General features: G+C 52.1%; 1 protein-coding gene across 1 annotated transcript in view; it reads left to right on the top strand.

The window, feature by feature from the left end:
• Positions 1 to 25,449, top strand: part of PLEKHA6 (pleckstrin homology domain containing A6) — a 118,449-nt gene that overhangs the window by 69,202 nt on the left and 23,798 nt on the right. The window contains exons 2-11 of the mRNA XM_068541553.1: positions 6,429 to 6,509; positions 7,165 to 7,279; positions 12,611 to 12,715; positions 13,389 to 13,461; positions 15,976 to 16,076; positions 19,765 to 19,907; positions 21,420 to 21,902; positions 23,072 to 23,588; positions 24,069 to 24,155; positions 25,200 to 25,253. Of these exons, the coding sequence (XP_068397654.1) occupies positions 7,178 to 7,279; positions 12,611 to 12,715; positions 13,389 to 13,461; positions 15,976 to 16,076; positions 19,765 to 19,907; positions 21,420 to 21,902; positions 23,072 to 23,588; positions 24,069 to 24,155; positions 25,200 to 25,253 (1,665 nt within the window). The 5' untranslated portion in view covers positions 6,429 to 6,509; positions 7,165 to 7,177. The remainder of the gene's footprint in view (positions 1 to 6,428; positions 6,510 to 7,164; positions 7,280 to 12,610; positions 12,716 to 13,388; positions 13,462 to 15,975; positions 16,077 to 19,764; positions 19,908 to 21,419; positions 21,903 to 23,071; positions 23,589 to 24,068; positions 24,156 to 25,199; positions 25,254 to 25,449) is intronic.

The raw sequence follows: 25,449 nt of genomic DNA, 5'->3' as shown, positions 1-25,449 counted from the left end.
CAGCATTTGGAAAAAAGACAGTGTTAGGTAGAGGGGCCTTTCCCGCTTGCAAATACCTAGGGGTGCCACCAGGGCCGACCCCTTTCGGCCTCCTCTTTGTGTGGCTGCAGAGGGATTTGGGTGGGGAGAACTTGGCTAGGAAGTGTATTTTTTCCCAGGAATGATGGGGGTTGGTGGGAGTCTCAGGAATCAGGCACATCAGGATTGTTGAGAATGTAAACCAAGTTGGTTTTTCATTGGGAGAGAAAGGTAGAACACATAAAGCTCCTTGAAAATGATGATGAGATCCAGAGCGGAGGTGGAGAGCAGGAGCCAGAAGTCTCCCCCCCTTCGCCTCCTTTTGTCGGCTGCAGAAATCCTCCCTGGTGTGTGGACAGTCTGAGCTTGGAATTTGCTAGCTGCGGGAGAAGGAAGTGGGAGGGACGGGCCATAGCAGCCCTCCTTCCCACTCGCCTCACAGTCCTCTCTCCATCTAATGAGCGATAATGCCAGAAGCCAAGGCCTCGTCTGGATGGGAAAGCCTGGCGGGGCTAATTCTCAGGAGCTCTGGGGACGCCGCAGCTTGGTGTCCTGCAGATAACCAAGAGGGGCCCAGGGTGGAAGGAGTTGAATGTATCTCTGTAGTCATTCTGTATTTATCACGGAGGGACCTCTGGGTGTCCATCCTGAGTGTGTGGTGCGTGTGTGTGCACACACGTGTGGACATGCATGCCTGCAAAGAGTCACGAAGACCCGGGTTGATTTTGCTGCTTTTGACTGCGGAGTGCCAGGTGTCACTCCAGATAGATACCGATTCTTGGGGAGGATGTTTGGAGATGAATCAGTACACAGTTACCTTCGTAGTGAGGCTGTCACTAGCGCCTGCAGTTAGAGGCTGCAGGTGTCTGTAGAACCGTAGAAAAGCCCAAACTAGATGGAGGACAAATGCTTGGAAAATGGAGAGGATCTACCTCTTTTCTTTGTAATTTATTGGTTTTGGCACTTCTGGAATGCCAGTCCCCGCATTCCCAGCCCCTGCTCCATCCACTGCCATCTTAAGCCTGAGACTGTGTGTTTTTCATTTTCTAGCTCCAGTACCTAGCATATTTCTTGATTTGTTTTTTTAAAATATTTATTTATTTATTTATTTATTTATTTATTTATTTATTTATTTATTTATTTATCTGGTTGAGCTGGGTCTTAGTTGCGGCAGGCCTTAGTTGTGGCAGGTGGGCTCCTTAGTTGCGGCATGTGAACTCTTAGTTGCAGCATGCATGTAGGATCTAGTTCCCTAACCCAGGTCACCTGCATTGGGAGTGTGGAGTTTTATCGACTGCTCCACCAGGGAAGTCCCTCTTGATTTGCTTTTAAGCAGAATAATCATAGCCATTATCTCTTGTGCATAAAATATTTCACATTTTGAAAGTTTCCAGTTACTGCTTCATAGAATTAGAAAGTACCTCATTTGCATGTGAGAAAACTAAGGGCCAAAGAAGTCAAGTCACCCTCATGTTGGACCTTGGACTGAAAGCCTGGTGTTGCCAATTCTCTTCTCACTGACGGCACTGCCATTGGGGCCACCTTCGTAGGTACCGTGGATAGGGGAACACCTAGTGGGCAACTCGGGAGTTTAGGGATGCTCCGGCCTTCATAGCAAAATCTCCTTTATTGCTTGAGATTCCCCCTTCCCTTGGGTGGAATTCAAGAAGTCCATTTGGAGATGGATTCATAACCATCTGTTCTTGAGAAGTGGAGGCCTTTGACATCCCAAAAGAAAGGGAAGAGGAGAGAAGAAAAAAAAACCTGATTACCTGTCCCTGTTTCCCTTTTTTAATGTTCCGTACCTGGTAAGTTCTTCCTGGTGTCTAACCTAATGAAAACCTGTCATCTGTGAAGTTTAGTGGCAAAGGAAAAAAACTCCAGCCAGGCATTCTGTGTGCTCACTTAATCCTGAGGATTTCAGAGCTCTCAACAAGCAGGGGAAACCCCTGAGCCTTCCTTCCTCCTCCTGTGCTATCTTCAGTGGGCATGGGAGAAGTAATTTAACTTGCAATTTAAGCAAAGGCTGTGGGAGGCCCCTGAGCTCAAATTGAAGGGAAAAGGGATATTTTTGCCTTCTAGAGGAAGAAAACTCATTTCCCAATGCACCTCCACCCCTCCTCCTCTGCAGATGAGCTTCATTTTCTTCCCCTCCTAATGAAGATGGATCAAAGCCAAGCTATATATTCAAGGGGGAGCCAGGCAGGGGAGCTAAGTGAAGGGGTGAGGGGATGGAAACAGAGCTGCTCTCATGGAGAGGAAGTAATTAATTTTAAGAGAGAGCAAAGATAGGGAAGCCCTTGGTAATAGAATGTCAAACTCCAAATGCAGGTGGCTAAAAATTAAATCAGAGCATATGGAGTTTCTTTTGTTCATTCATTCACTTATTCATTCAACAAATATTGGGTACCTACTGTGCACAGGCAGAGACCCCAAGCAGGCATCAGGAGAGGGCCCAGCTCTCCATAACCACAGCAGGGCTCCAGTAACTGGATTAGGGATAGGGAGAGGTGGGATCTGGAAAGTGAAGCCACTTGTCATCAGGATAAAGCATTTGCAGAAGTACCACTAAATGGCTGAATATATTGACCTTTTGGATTTAAGATTAGTTGCTTAAATATCAGCAGCTGTTGACCCCAGCTATATCCACCCAGCTTGTCTCATCACGGGTTAAATAATTATGTTGTCCTTTTCCATTCACTGATTGCTTTGTTCTCTGACCGAGTTCTGTCCTCAATCCAAAAAATTAGATTAGCTCCTCCCTTTCAGTGTCTGTTGACATCACATAATTGCCATAACAACAGACTATGATGTCAACAGAATGCCTGGTGCTGCTGAAAGGAACCACATTGGTCAGAAAGGATTCTGTCATCCAAAGATAAAAATGGAATGATATCAAAAACCAGAGGGACTGAAATTTGATATCAAAAAAGAACATCTCAGCAGTATAAGATAACAGTGGGTCTGGAGCTTCCTTTCCTGGAACCCTTCACAAACAAACAAGGCACTTACTGAGACTGATTGGAGAGCAGGCTTGCCTGGAGGCAAGGGCTTGGAAGAGATGACCTTCAGAAGCCCCTTGCATGGAGGGCCCTAAGACACAGAGGACATTAGGAAAAGGGGAGATGTGACCATCTTCGATCTCTGGAGAGTTCAGAGTAGCTAACAACGATGCAAACCTCCCTGCCCCGAGCAGATCTGACAGTTTCCAGCTGGAATTTATTATATTGCATCTGGGCAGATCTACAAAAATAAACACATGGTGACCCCCTCTGAGCCTCATTTGCTACCCTCTTCCTCATAAGATTTGGGAAGAAGCTTTTCTTCCATTTCACCCAAGCAAAGAAGCCAGTCCTCACCACCAGCTCTGGCTCCATGACACCCACGCCCATGTGCTTCACTTGCTCCCTCATCTGCTGGGCCGCCCCAAGCGCAGGGCAAGCAACCTGGGTCTGTGTCTAAAGGGAGTGTGTAGGGGGATGCTGCAGACAAGCTTCGTGTTCATTCTGCTCCTGTCCGTACCGAAGGCTGGGCAGGCTGGGAGGAGAGAGAGCTTCCCGGCTTCGGCAGCAACAACAATAGCAGCACGTGAATCTGGAGCCTCATTTAACCCTTGTGCCCACTGGGTCGGAAGGGTCTCTCTGAAGCAAGTGGATTTCAGCCCAAGGGCCTGCGTTCTGGGCTAGGAGTTGGGGAGGCAGGGAGGGCTGTCTTCCGGCAGGTTGGGCTGGCATGGGTTTCTGCCGTGCAGATAGGAATGCAGCCCCAGACTCCTCCGTCCGCCCAGCTACTCTGCGTCCTTAGCTCGGCGAGGTCAGACTACCTGGAAGTTGTACACCTGCTCCCTGTACTCCGTCTCTCCATTTTTGCATTTTCTCCTTGGGCACCTGAACTGAGAAGATGTCATCCCCTGCTCACTTATTCTGCCTCTGGCACTCTGCCGGACAGTGTTCTGTCTGAATGCTGGGAAGCTGCAGACCCTCTAGGGCACCTGGGCACCCCTACCACCACCCAGGGAGAGGCCCTCCCCCTTCCTGGTGCTGGAGCCAGGAGGAGGGGAACGAGCAGCGCCTGCCGCTGCCACGTGCGCCTGGAGCTCATCCACGGCCCTGTGAGCCGGACCGGAGGACTTACTTCTCAGAGGGATGGTACGAGCAGGGTGGCTGGTGGGTCCTCTGAGGCTGCCAAACAGGGGACAAAGCTGCCAAAAAGATGTTGAAGTTTCGAGCTGATCGACGGGTCAGGTAGGGATTTCTTCAGTGGACTGTGAACCAAGTGAAGTGAGAGCTGAGTTGGCAGGTCACTGGATCCGGGGACGTCAGAGCGAGGGGCCTGCCTGATGTGACCTGGAGAAGGGAGAGTAGTTAGGTCAATGGTTGCTGCATTGCAGTGCTTGTGAAGGGGAAGCTGTTTTGAAATTGGTAGCGCCGGGATGGAGCAAGGACGTCATTTGTAGGGGTTGCTGGGTAGGAGAGTCTGGGGCAGGAAGAAATTTGGTGTCCTCTGAAAGACTGGTACCAGCTGACAGCAGACTGTGAGTGTGCCTCTGTGTGTGTCTGTCTCTCCGTCCAGCTATCCATCAGTGCCTGCAGGAGAGGTTCCAGCAGAGTTAGCACAGGGAACGTGTACAGCAGAATGGGCCGAAGGGGACGGCATGGGTGGAGGGGTGTCAGGGGGGCAGGTGATCTGTGCCACTGGGAAACAGCAGAGACCTTGGTGCCTCAAGGATCTTAGCTGTCACAGACTGCCTGCCCCCACCCCTAGATGAGGCAGAGCCAGGGATGAGGGTGACTGGAAACAGCTACTGTTCCTTGCAAAGATCCCCTGTGGTTAAGTTGAGGAGAGCATCCTTACTGGACCTGGGAAGAAGGGAGGAGTAGAGTTTGAGAAGCAGGGAGCGGGTTATCAATGTGCTAGAGTTAGAACCCAGGCCGAATAGACACTGGCCAGATTTAGGGTCCTGGCTGCAAAACCAGATTTCCACAGAGGCTGTGGCCACTGCCCACTGGGCTTCTAACTTCCACATGTTTTTGGATTCGATCTGAACATGACTGGTTTGGAAGCTGAAAAAAATACCCTCTGATATGATCTTTAGCTTCAGCAGACATCTTAAGGGCTGGGAAGCATCCTCGGCTATGGAAAGGTGCTCTCCAAAAGGTTATTTTACTTCTCTCATGCAGCTGAAGGGACCACGCTGAGGTCTGTTTTCCCCTGGTGCTAGCTAACCTGCCACTTGCCAAGCAGAGCGCTGGCCCTTTGCTGTGGGAGTGCGTGGTGGCCTGGTATTAAGACCCACAAGCCGCCGTGCAGCCTTGGTAGGCTCTGTGCAGGCACCAGCTTCTGGGGGTGGACTGAGCATGCTCTGGGCTCTCACAGTATCTCCCAAGAGGGGTAGGTGAAGAGGACCTTAAAATTGTTCCAGCCCCCCACTGGCTGCACGCTTGAATCTCCCACAGCTTTCTTGCCAGGTGGCCCTCTGCTTGCAGAATCCATCTCAAACTGCTGCCATTTATGGCTTAGACCCTCTGCACCAGCCCCTCCCTAAGCTCTGTCTGCTGCCCTTCCTCCCTTACCTCCCTGCAGAGCCACCTGGAGCTAGCCTGGCAGCCAGCCAGCCAGAAGAGCCACAGCTCCCAAGGGAGCCTCCCATCTGCCTCTGCACAGACCCCGGCCCTGGCCCATGTTCGCCCCTGCTTCCTGGCAGGCTGTCCGCACTACCCTCCCTGGCCACAGCATCCCTTAATTAGATCTGACTGAGAGCCAGCACTCACCTCAATGCTGGACAGCTCCTGAGGTGTCGGCTAGTCAGGTAGCCCCTAGACGGGGAGGCCCTGGACTTGGGGTGTGAGTGGGGCCCAGCCCAAGCTCAAGGATGGAATTTCTGGATGTCTCATTTCATTTGAAGAAAGAGATAGAGCAGGAGAGGAAGGAGTCCAAGGTTGCAAGAGAATTCTTTTAGCAAATAATGAGTGAGCGGTTTTTATGTGGAGCCCTGGCAGGAGTTGTCCCTGGGAGGGAACCAGCCAAACACCAAGTCTTGACTATTGGGGCCCCTCCCCGCCCCCCACATACATGCCCAGGATGGCCACTGAAAGGGTTAAGTGGGGTTTCTTTCCAGCCTGGGGATCTCTAGTAAGTAATTAACACTGTCAGAAAGACATCTTCCCACCCCCCTCCCCTCCCCTCCCCTTCCCTCTCCTCCCGTCTCTTTCCCTCCCCTCCCCTCCCCAAATGACCTTCTACAGCCCAGCCCTCTGTCTTGCTGCTTACGGTCCCACTGGAGGACAGAGCAACAAGCTCCTGTGTGGTCACCATCCCTGTCACTGCCGAGGGCCTGTCCACCCTATAGCCTGTGTCTCTGCCTTCTTCGTGTTGACCACAGCTTCTCTCTCGCTCTTTTGCCTCCACAGCCATAATGAAAGACGGAACACATTTCTACACCCACTAACCGGCCAGGTCCCAGAGGAAAACAAAAAGTTTGACTTGAAAATGTACGTTTACCCCTTACTTGCTGTTTGGCCTTTCCGTCCTTAACCACCATCATCCCGCTGCCTCTGCGTAGCTAGGAAGAGGAAGGGAGTGGGGGTCAGAAAGGAGAGTGGGAGAGGTTTCGGGTCGCTCACCTCAGTTCTGAGGACTGGAAACTTCTGAGACCCATCTGGCTTGATACCCTCAACCACTTTTTTCTGGAATCTTGCAGGTCCCAGATTGGTGTATCCCATGGGCTGAGCTAAAGGAGTGAGACATGTCTGAGGCTGGCATATCAATCACCCAGGGCCTCTGAGGAGAGTAGTGAGGGAATCTGCTATGACCACGAGAGCCAAATGCTAGTTCCTCTGGTCTTGGCTCAGTAAATGAAAGGAAAAAAAGATAATTAAATGACTCTCATAGTCCAAGTTCCAGAGTCCTAGGGTCTAGGTTTTTAAGATAAATTTGCAGGAAAAAAAGAGGAGACTGTCCAGGGTTACTGGTATATAATCTCGGAAAAGCAGCGGGAGCCGCTGAGAGGACCCCTTGGGAGCGCTGAGGGGACCTAATTTGTGCTGAATGCTGGAACAGTGAATGCAGGGTTGGGAAAAGGGATGGGTGGCACCCATTGTTTCTTGGTCTCACTAGTCACTTCTTTTTTGGTCAACCTGAAATCAGATCGACCTTGGACATGTCCAATAAAGCAGGTGGGAAACGCCCAACTACCACCAACAGTGACCTATCCAACCACAACATGGTGTCCGAGGTCCCTCCAGAGCGGCCCAGTATCCGGGTAAGTCCGGTCCCCCACGCAAGCTGTTGGGGAGGAATCCTAGGAAACGTATTAGGCTGCTTACTTTTTTCTGCAGGTTCCAAAGAGCAGGTGACGTGATGCAGGAAGTGGAGAGTGGGGAGGAAAGAGGGCTCAGACCAGAACCATACAGAAGACCAAAATCTAGACCAGGGGTTCTCAACCTTAGCACTATTAGCATTGGGGGCTGGATAATTCTTTGTGGTGTGGGACCATTCTTTCTCTGTAGTATGTTGAGCAGCAGCCCTGGCCTCTACCCACTAGATGCCAGTAGCCCCCACCCTGTGACAACCAAAAATGTCTCCAGACATTGTCAAATGCCCCCTGTGGGACGAAATTGCCCCACCCTCACTGAGAACCACTGATCTAGGGGGACAGCGAAAGAAGAATAACTCATGAAGGACATGGCAATTGGGCGCTCAGAAAGGGAGGAGGAAGGAAAAGACCGTCAGGGGGAAGAAGTAATCAGAGAAGAATGTTGCAAAGAGGTCCAGTAAGATAAGGGCTAAAAGTATCCATGGGGTTTAGCAACATCATGGTAATTGGAGACCCTGATAAGAGCAGTTCAGTGGTGTGAGGAGGGCAGAAGACAAAGACAAGCTGGAGAGGGCTTAAGAGGAGATGGGAGGGCAGATACAGGACACTGAAAAGTAGAAAACTGCTCTTCTAAGAAACTAGAGAGTAAATGGTAGTGTAGTCATACAGTGGAGGACTCTCCAAAAATTAAAAATGGACTGGAGCGAGATGTATAACAAGGATAAATCTTAAAAACATAATGCTGAGGAAAAAGCAAGTTGTAGGATATGAAAAATATGGTATCATTTATGTAAAATGTACAAACATGAAAAGTAATTCAGCGTTTTTATAGATAAGCTTGCAGTACAAGCATATAACCATGGACAGGCATACTAATTTGTGGTCAGTGGTCACCTCTAGGGAGGAAGAAAAGGTAATGAGATTGGGGAGGGACTCAAAGGGAGTTTCAGCTCTATTTGTCATGTTTTATTAGGGAAAGAAAACAACATGCAGTGGTGACTTAGTCCCTACTTTTCTGAAATGTTTGAAATATTTCAAAAAAAATTTTTTTAAAGAAACTTGACCATGAAGGGAAATGAGGGGTGGAGGGTGGCAGCTAGGAGATATGCAAGATGCAGGGAGGTTTTCTTTGTTCACTTTGTTTCGTTTCAAGGTGTTAAGGGCAGGAGGGGAATGACCCAGTAGGTAGTTTCAGGAGAAAGGGCATAGCCAATGAGTCATGTTTGCGTAGAGACAGGAGTCAGGTGCCAATTTGCTGTCAGCCTGGATAGGGGAGGGGCCCTCTTCCTGAGGCTGCATAAGAAAGGTATGTGAAACGTGGCGGTGGGGCTAGGAAGTTCGAGACACTCCCACCTGATGTTTTCAACTTTTGCAGGGAAGTAGGAGGTAGGGTTTTCTGCTGAGAAGAGTGGGGTGGATAGAGAGGCGTTGGGGGGCGGAGGGCTTCAGAATAAGCCCAAGGGTCAGTGGTCAACAAGGAACATTTGGAATATTGCCCAATAATACTGAAGGGTCATCTGAGGTCGTAGACTGAATCTGTGTGGCTCTGATCCACAGGTGTGTGTGGTTTTTCTCCAGCAATGCTATGGCCTGGCAGATGGTTGCATTGACCTAAGGTTGAGGGTTGCTGGGAAGCTGTGGCAGGAAGATAAGGAGGCTAGAGTATTACTGTGGGGTTGGCAGGGGAATGGCTGAAGTGGCAAGGAGCAGATTTTAGGCTGCAGAGAGCAGGTGAAACTATGACAGATGACGGACTGAGAGAAAAGGGAAAGATTTTAGGATTTACATATTCTGAGGGTGGTGGATGACTTCTTCAGATGGCTGATCTCCACCATTATATGTGGGTTTTTACAAGTAAAGTACAGAAAATAATTTCATTTCCCAGTTTGGGAGGTACTTTATGATAAACCCCAGTTTCTTCTTTCCTTCCTTCTACAAGTATTTACTAAGTGCTTATTGATCGCTGGACACCTTGCTAGGCTCTGGTGATAAAGAGATGAACAAAACAAAAGTTTTTCCCTACAAAGAGCTCACAGTCTCGTACGGGAGGCAGAAAGTCCACAGTTCTGTTGCAGTGTGACAGATTCTAGACTATGAGAAGATTCTGAGAAGAGGGAGCAGCAACTACTCTGGGAGAACAGGGAGGTTTCGTGGACATGGGGGGCCTGCACTAGGCTGTGAAGGATGAGTTGGGATTTGGTAGTGGACAAGGGAAGTGGGGTTCCCCCGCCTCCCATGGTGAGCAAAGCCCTAGGGAGATGGGAGAGAACCACTTGGAGTTTGGCATGACCAGCGGTGGTGCCTTTCTGGTGGAGTGGCAGAAAGTGGGTGGTGGCCCAGCCAGATCTTGTAGACCTGTCCTTGTGTGCTGTGCTGAGGATTGGAATTCTCTCTTAAGTGACGAGAGGTAGTGAGAAATTTTAAGCAAGAGAGTAGTGTAATTAATAAAGTATTTTAGAAAGATAACCTTAGTTCAATACAGAGGGTAGACAGCCAGAAGAGATGACAACCCGTGAGGCACCAACAGCGGCATTGGAGAAGAAAGGACAGGCTTGAGATCCATTAAGAAGACAGACTTGTCAGCCCTGCGTAAATGATGGTGTGGAGGAATGGAGGGAGGAGGGGACGGTGTGAGCTTGTTCAGAGTTCTGGTTTGGGCCACTGGGTAGATTGTGGCCCAGTCACAGAGATGAGAAATACGGTAGAACAAGTTTGGTTAGAAAGAGGATGAGTTTGGTTTTGCGCTTATTTAATCCTAGCTGGACAACTAGTGAGCAAATGGACTGGGACAAATGAATCTATATCTAGATTCATTCTAGCAAATGAATCTAGATATGGATTAGGGAGTTTTCAGCATATTGCTGGCAGCTGAGGCAATGGGTATGGATGACATTACACAGGCACAATGTATGACGAGAATAAAAGAGTAAGTTTGAGGTCTATCAACACTTAGAGTGGAGGTGGAGATTGAGAAGGACTGGCCACAGATGCAGATATTGAAAAGTAAGGACTAGTGCCCCAGAAACCAAAAGAAGAGTTTCAGGAAGGACAGAAAGTTTCACATTGTCGGCGCTTAAGAATGTCAGGGCCTGAGTGGCCTGAGTTGACATCGCAGGGACCATTTCTGCAAAGAGGTGGAGGAGGTTTAGGAGTAAAGGGAGGAGAGGAAGTCAGGACTCTTCCCAGCAGCCTATCTCTGAGGAGAAAGAGAGGGAAGGGAGGGAAGGTGTTACCTGACGGGGACAGTTGGTGGAGGGTGGAGGGGGCAGTCAGGTGTGTGTGGGTGCCTGAGGGCCCCAGTGAGAAGGAGGAGAGAGAATGATTGAGAGAGACAGAGACAGACAGTGAGAGAGAGGAGAGAGAGAGATTGAGAGAGAGAAACAGAGACAGAGAGAGAGACAGACAGAGGGATGCTTTAAGATGAAGAGACCTGAGCATGTTTGCTTGGGAGAAGCAGCCAGTGGAGGAGGAAAAAATGAAGACAGATTTGAGAGGTTATCAACGAAGCAAGTCTCAGAGGAGACAGCAGGCTGGACCCAATAGCCTTGGAAAGGAGGAAAACGCCTCTTCTTCTGACATTGAAGGGAAAGAGACAAGGAGAGTGGTAAGGGCAGTAATTTTCTGGGTAAAATGGTGTGAAATTGAGGAAGCGCCTGTCTGACAACCTCAATTTTCTCTGTGGGGGAGGATCCAAGCCACTTAGGGGAAGGCAGAGGCGGGCAGGTCGCTGGGCTCGGGAGAGAGGTGAGGGTGTGCAGCGGAGCACCGGGGACCGAGGGGTCACGGTGGCCTCGTCTGTACTGTGGTGTGATTGTTCTCCAGCAGCACCATAATCTGGCTGTGAGCGCAGGGAGGGTGGATAATTTGATTAATCTGGGATTTAGAGTTTCAGAGAAGGTCAAGCGGAAAGGCACTGGATAGGGTGTTGGTGTTGGAGAGTGCGGTTGATCTATTCCACCAGGGGGCCTAGGCTTTGTAGGGAAACAACTAACACCAGGAGATAGCTCATGGATCCAGGAAAAAAAGGCAAGGATTGAGGAGTTGGGGATCGCAGTGGAGTAGAAAAGCTGGTGTCGTTGAGGGATGGCGTGAGACAGCCCAGAGGATGGGATGCTGTGATCAGAAGATGGGGATATGAGAATTGACAATGCTGGTGGTGAAGGGGCTTGGGAGCTGGCCAGGTCTAAGGTGTTGCCATGGGAGTGAGTTGCTGGGGTGGAAGTGGAGGATTTTGGACTTGAGGACATAAAGGTAGTTTAAAGCTAGGCCACTGGATGGGTCATCCTCCCTCTCACTGTGGAGCAATGAAATTGTCCACAGTGATGGTAAGACTTAGAATGGAGAGGATGACTGATATCAAAATCCTCAGACTCTGAAAAAATGATCTAGAAGCTGATAGTGGTGAGAAGGGCTAAACAGTGAAAGATCACTGATACTTTGAGGAGGAGAGATTGTTGCCAGAATGTGGGGAACTCCTTGTGGCAATAAGGAGCTAGGAGAACACCCGTACATCCTACCTGCTCTGTGGTGTGTTGGACATTCAAGAATGAATAGGGGGCTTCCCTGGTGGCGCAGTGATTAAGAATCCGCCTGCCAATGCCGGGGACACGGATTCGAGCCCTGGTCTGGGAAGATCCCACGTGCCGCGGAGCAACTAAGTCCGTGCGCCACAACTCCTGAGCCTGCGCTCTAGAGCCCGCGAGCCGCAACTACTGAGCCCACATGCCACAACTACTGACACACGCCTAGAGCCTGTGCTCTGCAACAGGAGAAGCCACTGCAATGAGAAGCCTGCACACCTCAACGAAGACCCAACACAACTCAAAAATAAATAAATAAAATAAATACATTTATAAAAAAAAAAAAGGAATGAATTGGGCTTGGAGAAGATGATGACGTAGGGAATTTACTTGAAGTTGAGTGGGTCTGAGAAAGCATTATGAAAGAGGTAAGGAGTAAGGCCAGTAGAGAAGGATAGGCCAGGAGTGAAATGAAATATCTTATTTTCTCCTTAAGAAAAAACAAAAAACACACATCGCTGTGAGACAGGTAGGGCTATAATTTTGAGCCCAATTTTAGAGATAAGAAAAAGAGCCAAAGAATTGAAAGGCCGTGCCCTTGAGTTAGTAAGAGATCCAAGCTTCTCACCTGGGCCTCTTAACGTGAGGGCCCCCAGGGCCCTGGAGAGGGATAGCTCCCACCAAGGGCAGCTCCCCTTGCGGGTGGAGCAGGAAGGAGGAGAGGAAGAGTTAAGCTGGCTGCTCTCTGCATCCCTAGGCCACCCGGACGTCCCGCAAGGCCATCGCTTTCGGCAAGCGCTCGCACTCCATGAAGCGGAACCCCAGTGCTCCTGTCACCAAGGCAGGCTGGCTTTTCAAGCAGGTGAGGCCTCCCATTCCATTCTGCGCACCGCATCCCTGCTTTCTCCTCATAGCGCCGTAATTCCTCTGTAGGTATAACAGTCCATGTATATTTTGCTATGTCCTTCCAGGTCCTATTTTGGTATATCTCTGTGAAATCTCCTAATTTTATAAAGTCTCAGAGAGGTTGAGTATCTTCCCAAAATCACAGAGAGAAATTAGTGTTATATTTGGGAATTCAGCCAGGTCTCCTGATGGGCAGATGCAATGACTTTGAAATACGCTGTCATCAATCCTATCAGAGCAACCCAGTGGCTCAGTCAGCAGGGCCCTCTTGCTATGAAGGGAGGGGGATGTCTCCTCTAAGTCTAGGGGTCCAGTTCTCCTCGTTGACCTGGCCACTATCCCTGCCTGACCTTCTGCTCACTCTTTCTGGCTCATCGCTGTACCGTTTATCTTCCCTGGGGGAGACACTGAGGCCCAGAATCACAGAAGCGGAAGGTCACAGGCAATAATGTAATGTCATTCCCTGCCTCTAAGGGCTCTTGGGGGTTGCTGCCACTTGTTAGTGGCAGAGCTGCAAGCAGAGGCAGGATGTCCTTATAATGAGTGCAGCACTCTTTCCACTGCACACACAACCACCTCCCCAGGCCCAGGTCACAGACTATCCTGTCTATTCCCCACTTCTCCTGCAGGCCAGCTCCGGGGTTAAGCAGTGGAATAAGCGCTGGTTCGTTCTGGTGGATCGCTGCCTCTTCTACTATAAAGGTGAGCTTGCGCCTGGCACTGGCAGGGGCTGTGGGAAGCCAGGGCCCCCCTCTTTCTCATTCTGCCCTGTCACAGGGCTCGGTTTCTGATGGATGTTGGGGGTGGGGGGGCACATATCCCCCCTGTGGTCTCCGGCACCAGTGGCACACGACAGGGGATAAAGACGAAGTTCACTTGCTCACTCATTCACTCGCTCATTTCACATTCGACAATATTTACCGAGTGCCTACTAGATTTCAGGCAGAGTCCTAGGCCCTGGTGGGTGGTGTGGTGGATGAACAAGACAGATGACAGAGGGTGAAGTCCGGGGGAGGGCGTGGGTGGGAGAAGAAAAGGAGGAAGAAGAGGAGGGTCCCTGGTCATCACTAGCAGGTCACCTGCTAATTGGACCTTGTATGTTGAGCTTCCCCCATCCCACTGGAATGTATGATCCGATCTGTGTAGGCAGGATTTTTTGGTCAGTTTTGTTCACTGCTGTATCCACAGCACTGAAAACAGCACCTGGCACATAGTAGGTGCTCAACCAGTGTGGAGTAAATGATTATCCCCCAGCTTCTGCCCTCTTCACCCACCCCAACATTCACTCCCTTTCCTCCCCCACAGAAAGGAGGGCAAAACTCTTATAACTTTGGTGCAGCAGCCTCTAGGAAGTTATTTTTAAAGTATGTACAGCAACAACATGGCAAGCAGGGCAGGGAGGAACTAGTGAGGGTTGATGACAGTGATGGTTCTGTCACACTGATGCCGCGCAAGGAGGCCTGGGCACTGAGGAGAGGATAAAATGATGTAGCAGCAGGAGTGGCTGTTTCCTTTTCCTGCATGCCCTGGGAATGGCAGAGCTCTGATTTCTCCAGGTCTCCTGGGAGCAATTCACTGAATCATTAACTTTGGCAAACAAAGGTTGTACCCAGTGACCGCCCCCCCCCCACCCCCCGCCCTTAGAACACTGCTGTCCCTGTGCCCTGAGGCACCTGCATCCCAAGGAGAGAGACCAGGAAGGGGATGCACGTCCAGGGTCTAGTCACAGAGGAAACCCCAAGATTGAGGGAGAAGAATCTGCTCAGGCTGGGCCCCGGGATGTAGGGCCGCACAGGAGCCAGAGTATAACGGAAGCTGGAGGGAAAGCCAGGGTGTCTGCAGGGAAGGCACTCTGGGCCTGGTGTGAGGGGAGAAACTTATGAAACTCTGAACTCAAGGGACATGGAGATGGGGGGTCACTATGCACTGAGAGATGCTCTCAGGAGACCCCTAAACACTGGCCAGGACTCAGCCAGGCAGGGGGCCCACCTCCTCCTGGGGTTGATGGCCTCTGCCTTCCTGAAGAAGCTCTGGGTTCCCAGCCCTCCTGTTCCTTTAGCTTAGTCCATCCTCTGGGTACCATGCCGAGGTCTGCCCAGGAAACTGGACCTTGGGCTAAGTATCTTGTGCAAGTGATGAGTAAGGGGAGAAGGGGAACTAGTGGAGTCTGTAACCCCTGTGAGATTTCTTCTGAACCCTAGCTGAGGGTTTTACAGGGTCTCCAGCCCCAGGAATAAAGAGCTATCCCAGGGAAGTGGGGAGGGTCTTGCCATGGCCTCATAGTTAACCCCAACCTCATGGTTCCCACACAGCACCCCTACCCTTTTGGTCTCCTGCTGATAGCTGGGGGCCTGGCTAGCTAATCCATCAGGCTCCTTTGGAGATTCGGGATGAATTATGCAGCAGCCTGATTGTTAGCCTGCTCCTGGGGATCAGGGGGCCACGCAGGGGCGTGTCTTCTGTGCATACATGGGGACTGTAAAGGGGAGGGGTCTAGTCAGGAGAAGACAAAGCAAGCTGCCAGGTGCCTGGGAGAACCTTAGAGACAGTTACCCAGAAGAGCCAGAGCCGAAGATTCGAGCGTCCACTCTACCGCGCCGCATCCCATTATATCCTGTTCCGTGTGTCACTGTTGGAATCACCTTGTTTGGAGAGGCACTGTGGATGGGAGGGAGGTTAAGAATGGTAGCTCGAAAGTCAGACTTCTTGGGTTAAAGACTAATCCACCACTTTCTACTTAAGTAACCTTGGACAAGTTATTTAATCTTTCTGTGTCTCAACCTCCTTACCTATAAAATGGAGATCATAAGAGTACCCATTCATAGGATTGTTGGGCAGGTTAAATCCATTAAGCCTTTAACTTAGAACAGTGCCTGACGTATAGCAAGCACTCCAAAACGTTGGCTCTACTGTGCTTGTTTGCTTGCGTACTGGAATGTGAGCTCCCCAAGGGTGGGCGCTACTACTCTCGCATTCACCTCTACAGTCCCCAAGTCTAGAACAGTGCCTGGAGGGCTGCCACGCTCCGCGGCTCCAGGGAGTGTGCCTCTTGCTGTGCAGAGCGCGCCCCGTGCGGTTGCGTGGTGGCCCCAAGTGCCTGACAAATAGTAGATGAGTAACAGATATTTGTTGGTATTTATCCTAATAGGGCTGATACACTCCGCCCCCCTCCCCCCCGCACACGTACATCTCACTGTGCCTCTATTTCCGTGACAGATGAGAAGGAGGAGAGCGTCCTGGGCAGCGTCCCCCTCCTGAGCTTCCGGGTGGCTGCGGTGCAGCCCTCAGACAACATCAGCCGAAAACATACCTTTAAGGTCAGTTGGCCTTCCTCTCCCAGGTCAGGTAGGGGAGGGAGGCCGGCTCTTCTAGAGCACACAAGAATGCAGCAGCGTCGAGAGCCACCTCCTTAGGAATCCCAAGTGGTAGTACTGGGGGCAGCAGGCAGTGGTCCCCGGGCTCAGTACAAGCTGTTGTAAGGCTCACGTGAGGCTGCGCTGGGACCCCTTCCTCTTCTGTCCCCAGGGTGAGCCTGTAGAGATGAGCTTCAGTGGTACCACAGTCTTTCCTGGGGGAGAATTAGTTATGTGCTGAGGCCATGGACCCTCTGCCTGGTGGCCTGGCACCTAGGAAATCCCTCACAGCAGAGGCAGGAACTGTGGGCGGGTGGGTTTCTAAGATCCATTCTGGAAAGTCTTCCTCCCCACTTTAGGCCCAGGGAACTAGACCCCCAATCAAACTTACTCAAAGGGTCTCAGATGTAAGTTGTTCACTACTATTTAGTGTACAGCACGTTCCCACTGGCCCATGTAAGGGCCCTCAATTTGTCATTTGTCCTCACTTTCCTTTTTTCCCTTTGCCCTTCAGCCCTGCTGCCTGCACCCTGTCCCCTCTTCAGCCCTTGTCATGGGCCAGCACCCTAGTATTTTTGCCACCTTGGAAAATGGGTTTGGTAGGCCTGTGTTTTTTAGTTTCCATAAATGACATGCTCTAATTAAAAAAAAAAAGAAAAAAAAAAATCTTTGCAGAAAGTTAGGAATTGAGTTTCATTATAATTGAAAGCTACAAACCTCACAGAGACACAATTTGAGGGAATAAGGGCCCAGGGAGATGGACCTCACCTGCCTGCTCAGCGTCACTCCTCGGAACCCCTGGGGGATCCACCCATCAAAGACGGGACTGCAGCTGTCTCATCCTAGGCCAGTATTTTTCCACATTTAAAAATTCATGGCCCAATAAAAACAATGAAAATTCCATGCCCTTTTCATATTTTATGATGCAAAGATCATAGGTTCTTTTTCAATTTCCATATATAAAATTATGATATCAACCATGTATTTTCTTAGTACAAAGCCCTCTCTCCCCCAGTTGAGAATTGCTGTCCAAGACCCTGAAAACCCACAGGTTACTCGAGGGCAGCATCCGAGTTCCTGGGGGCCCAGAGACTCTGCCCTTTCTGTCCTTCAGCTCTGGTCACCTGGCCACAGGGAGGTGGGCAGACACACAGATGCTGCTCTGGGGAACAAAGAGGGACTTCTTAGGCATATAATTAGTTTCCAGCCTCCAAGGGTCCTGTCTGCAGAATGAATAATCAATAAAACACTGGCTCCAGGGAGCCGGATTTTAGCTGGGGAAATAGGAACAGGCTGTTTAACCAACAACAAACAGGCCTGCTATACACAGACACGCACACACACCCACACAGTCAGACAGCCTGTCTTACCCTTCCCCTCCAGACCTGCGTGCGCGCACGCGCACACACACACACACACACACACACACACACACACACACTCCAGCTAGGGAGCTCTGCCGGCAGCCGCATTAGAACAACGTCCCAATGACTGGCACACCCCTCCATAAACCCCAGATCTCTGTGCCCATCAGCCCCTCTCCTCCTTCCTTTTCCCCTGAGGAGTGCACTGCCTCTTTAAAACCCAACTCTGAGGGCTGTGCTCAGTGGCCCACAAAAGGTTCGGATTGTGGCTATTCAGTGGCCTTTCTCCAGGGAAGGGAGGGGAGATGAGACAGATGGAAGGCTTGTCCTGCTGGGGCCACCAAGCGAAACCCTCAGATGGCCAGTAATGAGCCAGCACTGTTCCCACCCAGCCTGCTGCTGAATGGCCTTCCTCTGTCCCTGCAAAGCCCCGTGGGGGCTCTGTGGGCTCATCCATGGGGGCACCTCCCTCAATTCTCTGGTCCCCTTTCATGCTTCCAGGCTGATGCCCCCTCCTGGCTCCCCATCAATCACCCTGTCTTTTCCCAGGCCCTCTGCCTTCTCCTGTCACAAGCTGTTGTTCCCGTGCCTTTGCTCTCTCCTTGTTTCCCCGTGGGTATGTTTTGTCCTCCAGCTTGACCGTGAGCTCTTCAAGTGCTAAGAGCGTGTCTTTGCTTTCCCTGTGACTGGCACCCAGAGCAGAGCTCTGCACACACAGGATGCTCACTGGATGCTTAGCAAATTATTTGCTGCCACTCCTACCAGCCCAGGACACACCCACTCATCCCACCTGTGTGTCTCTCTCCTTTACAGTAACCCTGTGTTCTCCACCCCAGAGGGCTTGCCTGGGCCCCTGCTCTCCATATCCCTGTGCAGTTTCAACCCCCAGATGCCTCCTTACAACTTCACTGGCTTTTCGTCAGCACCTCCCTGTCTGCCTACCTGCTGGGCAGCCCTGCTGGAGGGTGGGGACTGGCCGGATCCAGAGGAAGGAGGCCCACCTCTGTCCTTAGAGAAGTAGGATGCTCCCTCACTGGGTAATGGGTCCTGTGGAAAGACATCATGTGCTGGGGAAGGTGCTGAGGAAAAGTGAAGGTCCAGCTGGGAAAGCACTCGAAGGGTGTGGATTTGACACTGTTGCTTAGGAGAACCCTGGGGCTTGGTCAGAGGAGCCCTGTCTTCTCTCCTTCCAACCCCCAGAGACCCAGGATTTAGCACCCAAGGGGTCATAGGCCAAAGTGAAGTCCACATCTGAGACTCTTAAACACTTTTGGATCTCTCATGTTGAATGGGATGAACAAGGCTAGCTGCTTTTTCTGGGAGATTGGTCTCACCTAGGAAGTGTTCTGAGACCCCAGAAAGAATCTAGCACTGGAGCGTCTTTTCCTCGTGGACCCTACCCATCAAACAGATACATCAGTTAAGGCCAGAGCAAAATCTCGAGTTGTTTACAGTTGCAGGGCTGGTCGGGAACAGAGCTAGGATTAGCACTGGGCTGCCCTGCCTTCTCTCCTCAAGCAACCCAGGTTAGCCGGGTGCGAGCTCTCCACCCCGACTCCTGGTGGGCTGACCTGAGCCTTGCTGGGTGCTGTGGTCCCAGTGGTGACACTGAGTAGAAGGGGCTAGTCTGACTAGCTCCCCACTTCCCTCTGCTCCTCAACGTTCCTGTCACGTCTCCTGTCTCTCCCTCTGGTGTTCGGTTGACCTGTTCTCTGCTTCTCCTCCTTCTGGCCGCGTGAGGACCCCTCCTCTGGACAGGAGCTGGCTTCTGGGTTACCGCCTGCTGCGCCTGCTTGCAGCCGCCAACTAGGTAGCGTGCTCTGACCGTCTGTGCATGCCCCCCGTGTGCCCGCGCTGTCCCGCTGCGCGGAAGAGTGCCAGCTTCTCAGAGGCTGAGCTGGGGCCGAGACTGGCATGTGGTTGTGGTAGGGGGGCATCTCTCTCGGGCATGGGGTAATTGCCCTTCAAATCAAACATGGAATTTGATGGGAGAGCGGGCGAGGTAATTGTCCCTCAGGTGGGGCAGGTCAGCTTACCTGGCTATTGAGCTGCCTAGTGGTGTCCAGAGAGCTAGTCAAGGCAGATACTTGGATGCCAGCTGGAGCACTTGGGACAGCTGTGGGCCTCCTCACATTGCCCTGAGCTCCATATGGGGCGAAGAGCTGCAGGTCAGGGGAACGACCTGCCTGACCACCTGTCCTGTGGGCGTGGGTGTCTTCTCCCCACAGGTGACTGTGTGCTGGGTGAACGAGGCTGGGGACAGTTCCACGCACTGCCTCTCCCCACAGGCTGAGCACGCCGGGGTCCGCACCTACTTCTTCAGTGCCGAGAGCCCCGAGGAGCAGGAGGCCTGGATCCAGGCCATGGGGGAGGCTGCCCGAGTACAGATCCCCCCAGCCCAGAAGTCGGTGCCCCAAGCTGCACGTCACAAGTGAGTGCCGGGGACTGGGCATAGGCGTGAGGACTGCTATTAGAGAGAGAGAGGAGGGGTGAAGAGGCGCCCATCTCTATGCCCTTGCTGAGCCCAGCATGTGGACTTGAACCTCTGAGAACATGTGAACCAACTCCTTGCCTCCCAGCAGGGTGCCTGGCTAAGTGATTTCAGAGCCTGTAGTCTCTTTTCCCTTGGCCAGCTCCTCCTCTTCTCTCTGAGCTGGTGGAGGCCAAGAGAGAAGCCAGGTTCCATCCGGGCCTGGCCAGGAGCCAAAGACCAGGGTCATTTGCTCGTTTTGTTATGCATACAGATTTTGTGGGACTCAGGTTTGAATCCCAACTTGGCCACTTGCCCACTGTGTGACCTAAGTGTAAGTTACTTAACCTCTGACCCTCAGAGACAATAATTATAATCCTACCTCATAGGGTTGTTGTGAGGACACAATAGTATAGGTAAAATGCTTGACATGCAGCAAGCACTCAGTATGTGACTGCTCCTGTCACTTCATCCCATCATCACCCGGAGTCTCAGCACCTGTCTCTACTTGAACTGGGCATTGAGTCTTAAGTTAGATGTTAACAGGGATCCGGCAGAAGGAAGTTTTACAGTATAGACTCCAAGTCTGTGTACATGTCTTGAAAATGTTTACCAAGCAGTGTCTCAACAAGGATGCTTGACTATGTTGAATTGGGGAAGGTGTAGGGAAAACATTGTCATGAGGTTCCATCTTTGCTTTGACCAAGGGGTGGAATTCCAGAACTTCACTCATTCTTTTCATAAATATTTACTGTAGATAGAAATGTGTATAGGGTGCTAGGAAAACAAGGTAGGAAAAGTCTGACAAGCTCCTACCTCATGGAGCTTATACTCTAATAGAAAGTCCTGGAAGATGCTTGTTTGGGAGAGGGGAACTAGCCTCTTTCTATGCCTGTGAAGTTTGAGGCAACAGCTTCAGCCCCTGGTGCGCCTGCCATGTTTGATCTCACACAGTCCTACCCACCCTGCCAATGAGGAGCCCAGGACTCGTGGAAGTTAAGTAACTTTCTAAAGGAGAGAGGGCTGACCTGTCACAAACCTCTGCAGCCGAGACATCAAGGATGGTTCCGATTATGTGTAGTGTATAGTGCACACCAAGTGAGGGGGGCTGGATCAGGGACAGACTACAGGAGAGACCTAGTCTGGGTGAGGTTAGTCTCGGCCATAGCTAGGAGGCTGGACTCAAGGCGTTTCAGCAGAAGGGAGCGGAGGGTGACACACGAGGAGGACCAGGAGGGCAAGACGAGCACATATGCACAGGCAAGCTTGGATTATGCTTTATAATTGCCCATGCTGGAGCAAGAATATAAAATGGTAGGATTTAGGAAACAGAATTGGAATTCATTGAATCCTGTTTCCATCACTGCCTTCCTGTCCATCCTTCTGCACTCCTTTTCTCCTTCCCAGTTTCCCCCAACCTGAACTCCATGCTGGGCTGGAGTCCCTTACAACATCTCCCTTGGCATCCCACAGCCACGAGAAGCCAGACTCTGAGAACATCCCACCCAGCAAGCACCACCACCAACCCCCCCAAAACAGCCTTCCCAAGCCTGAACCAGAGGCCAAGACTCGAGGAGAGGGTGATGGCCGAGGCTGCGAGAAGGTGGAGAGGAGGCCTGAGAGGCCTGAAGTCAAGAGCGAGCCTCTGGTGAAAGCCAATGGTGTCCACGCTGGACCAGAACCAGCCTCAGACCCAGGCAGCCCTTACCCTGAGGGCCCAAGGGTCCCAGGAGGGGGGGAGCGGCCCACCCAGCCCAATGGCTGGCAGTATAGCTCCCCAAGCAGGCCGGGGAGCACAGCTTTCCCACCTCAGGACTCAGAGAGTGGGGGGCACCGGCAGAGCTTCCCGCCACGTGCCAACCCCGACAAAATCGCCCAGCGCAAGAGCTCCATGAACCAGCTTCAGCAGTGGGTGAACCTGCGCCGAGGGGTGCCCCCTCCTGAGGATCTTCGGAGGTGAGGCCTGGTGGGGTGGGGTGGAGTGGGGATGGTGTTCCGGCTGGGGGCTGGGGCTGGGGGAGTGACATGGAGGCACCCTCTGTTGGAAACCTTCTGGAAGCCAGGCTGAATTGGGAAACCAAGAAAACCCCAGGATTCCCTGCTTGCCCAGATGCTTACTAACCCCATGGTTCCATCTGTAGAGTTTGCCCCCTGCCCCTGATTCTTGCTCCCTCTGCCTACTTCCTTCAGAGGAAGGGACAGAGCACCCAGTGCCTCTCACAGGACATTGGGCGGCCTGAAACATGCAGGCAGTCACAGCGAGGGGCCTTTAAAGCTGTTCCAGCCAGACATCTGTCCGTGCTTCCCACCCTTGTACAGCATCCAGTGTTTCTACCAATGTGAGGCTCACTAACTGCCAAGGCAACTCACTCCGTTTTTGAAGCTCTAACTGTTTGCAAGCCATTATTTATAAGCAGTTTTTTAAAAAGAAAAACGTTGCCACTCATTGGCCCTAGTTCTTCCCAATAGACCAATTTACTTCTTTATCTAGTGACTGGCTTTCAAATATTTGAAGACATTTATTGGACCTGATTGTGTTGATCAGGGCAAGTGGGGCTGCCGCTCCTTCCCTGGGGGTCTGGGAGGGCAGCTCACTGCGGTGGTCTGCCCTGCCCTGGGGAGAGCGCCTCACTAGGGTTGAGTCCCAGGAACGGACTGGTTGGGTCCTTGACAGGATCATAAAATCAGCGAAGGCGTCCCTTTGTCCTTCCTCCGTTGTCCCCCCCAGGTGCCTGGTGCATTAGTGCTCCTTCTGCTCTTAGCCTCTCTGGAAAGAATCTGATAAATTGGTTCATGCTGAGATAGAGATGGCTAATACGGCTTAAAGTTTCTCCCCAGGGAGACAGAGACAAAGATGGAAGCTCTGAATGGTGAAATTTCTGGCCTCAGGGAACTGGTTGAGGGGGAGAGCTTTGAGGACAGGTCTTTCCTTGCACTTCTGGAAACAGCCTCCGTGCCTGGGCAGTGGGCGCCCCTGTATGCTCGCAAGGTCAGCCTAGGGCACCGTTCACCTAGTCAGACCCCACTCTAGGCTGGAGGACAAGGAGGAGGGGCTGGGGCACGGGCAGGGGGCTGGGGGCGTGACCATTTTGTCTGGCTTCCTTACAAAGTCCTCTCTGTGTCAGTCCCTCTAGGTTCTACCCTGTGTCCCGTAGAGTCCCTGAGTATTACAGCCCCTACTCCTCCCAGTACCCTGATGATTACCAGTACTACCCGCCAGGGGTACGGCCGGAGAGCATCTGCTCCATGCCGGCCTACGATCGGATCAGCCCACCCTGGGCCCTGGAGGACAAGCGGCACTCCTTCCGGAATGGAGGCGGCCCCGCCTTCCAGCTGCGGGAGTGGAAGGAGCCTGCCGGCTATGGGCGGCAGGATGGCACCACCTGGATCCCCAGCCCCTCCCGGCAGCCTGTCTATTACGATGAACTGGATGCCGCCTCCGGCTCCCTGCGCCGCCTGTCCTTGCAGCCCCGTTCCCACTCTGTGCCCCGCTCGCCAAGCCAGGGGTCCTACAGCCGCGCCCGCATTTACTCCCCCGTCCGCTCACCCAGTGCCCGTTTCGAGCGGCTGCCGCCTCGCAGTGAAGACATCTATGCTGACCCTACTGCCTATGTGATGAGGCGGTCCATCAGCTCCCCCAAGGTGAGCCACCAGCCTTCCCCTCCTTCCTCAGCCCCTGAGATCCCCCAGAAGCCTAACACGATCTGCTGAGAAGAGGTGGAGATGCAAGGGCATCTGGGGACATGGGGTCACTGGGCTGTGTCACCAGGACCAGGGATGCTGCCCAGGGGGAGCCACTGGCCCTGCGGTTCTATCCATAGGAGAGCAGCCTTGGGGGCTTTGCCTTGCCCCTGGGTAGGAACACTGCTCTCTGTGCCCATCCCCAGACTGTACCAGGAGCCCTAATTCTATATAAGAGGACAGAGAGGGTTCTATCTTTTCAAATCTTGAGGACCTGGACAGATCATTGCAAGGATATTGCAATGGTTAAAAGCTGTCCATTTTAGTTTGAAATCTGCTCTGGGACAGGTTACAAACATCCCTAACCTTGAACTTCAGTTGGTGGGGAAGTCCATATCCCAGCCGGACCCCCTCACCTCTCCAATCCCCTTTCTCTTCCAGTATGATTACCTGGGAGACAGGCGGCCAGTCCCTGCAGGACTGTTCCCCTACAACTACCCACCATCCCCCACGGTCCACGATAAGATGGTATGTCCTCTCCTCCCACACCACTTCCCCTCAGGACCTCTCCTCCCAGGGTGGGGCCAAACTAGGGCAGACGCAGGGATGCTCTGTGCCCAATGCCTGGCCCGTTTGGTCTTCAGCAGCCTCTGGATACCTCCTCCCTCCGGCCTGGACTCTAGCCCCAATATAGAGAGTGGTGCCTGTTACCCCTCCTCCTCTGTGACACAGGGCAGAGGAGCAGGGACAAGATCTGGAAGCGTGAAATGTCCCCATTCTCTCAGTCTCAGAACAACTCCTCCAGCATGCAGAGGGGCCTGGACAGGGGGCTTAGGCTATGGGCTGGGAAGAAAAGTTAAGCTAGAGCTCCCAAAACAGGCATGATCTTCTAGTCTTCTTCCCCCTAAGCGTACTTGCTTCAAGCTTGTCCTTGCCTGGAATGTCACTTTGGGGGGAAAGAGACTAGAAGTCGGATTGAGGAAGAAAAGATTTTCCATACTGTGCCTCCTCCTACTTTCTCTCCCCTTTCTACTTGTGTCGCTTCCGGGAATTTGTTCTCCTGAGAATTTTTGCCTCCACCTGGAGAACTCAATGCAGATGCTCCACCTGGGGAGTTGGGGAGAGCCACTGGAACCAACCGGCAGAATCCTTGTCCCCGACGGCCTGTTACTGACCCCTCTCTCTGAGTCTCCTCTGCTGGTGTCCAAACTCTGTGGCCAAGACACACAGCAAATGCACCCATCCATACACAGTGGATTTTCCAGAAGACTCAGAAAAAGCTCCAGGAAGTGCTGACTAGATGGCTTCAGTGATGCTTCCCTCTCCCAGGGCAGGGCCAGGCCGACCCAGGAGCCTCGGAGTGTGTCCCTTCTCTCGCTGGGCTTGTCCAGCAGACAACCTCTGTGGCTGCCCGCACCCTTCCCCCCTCCCTTCCCTAAACTCCTCAAGGCCAGAGAGGCCTCTCTTTGTCGCTGCCCAGCTAACTCTTAACTGCTTTGCTTCCTTTTTATTGTTTTCTTTTGTCCTGTTCCTGTTTGTTTGTGTTGCTGTTGGGCCTCGGGCTCCGGGTAGGATGAACTTTTAGACCTTCAATTGCAAAGAAACCTAGAGTATTTGGATCAGCAGGTAGGCAGAGCTGGTGCCCCTTACCATCCCCCTGCCCTCCCTTCACGTCTCCCTGCTCCTCCCCGCCTCCTCATCCTCCATCCATTTGACAACCTTTGTTGGCAAAACCAGGACACAACAAAGTGGCTTATATTTGGTTTGCACCTTCACACCCCTTCTCTGCAAAGCCCTTTAGGGCAGCTGGGAGTTTCCTGGG

The sequence above is a fragment of the Eschrichtius robustus genome, chromosome 3, assembly GCF_028021215.1.
Source record: "Eschrichtius robustus isolate mEscRob2 chromosome 3, mEscRob2.pri, whole genome shotgun sequence".
In the NCBI taxonomy this organism is placed as follows: domain Eukaryota; kingdom Metazoa; phylum Chordata; class Mammalia; order Artiodactyla; family Eschrichtiidae; genus Eschrichtius; species Eschrichtius robustus.
This window is presented reverse-complemented; position numbering and strand designations above follow the sequence as displayed.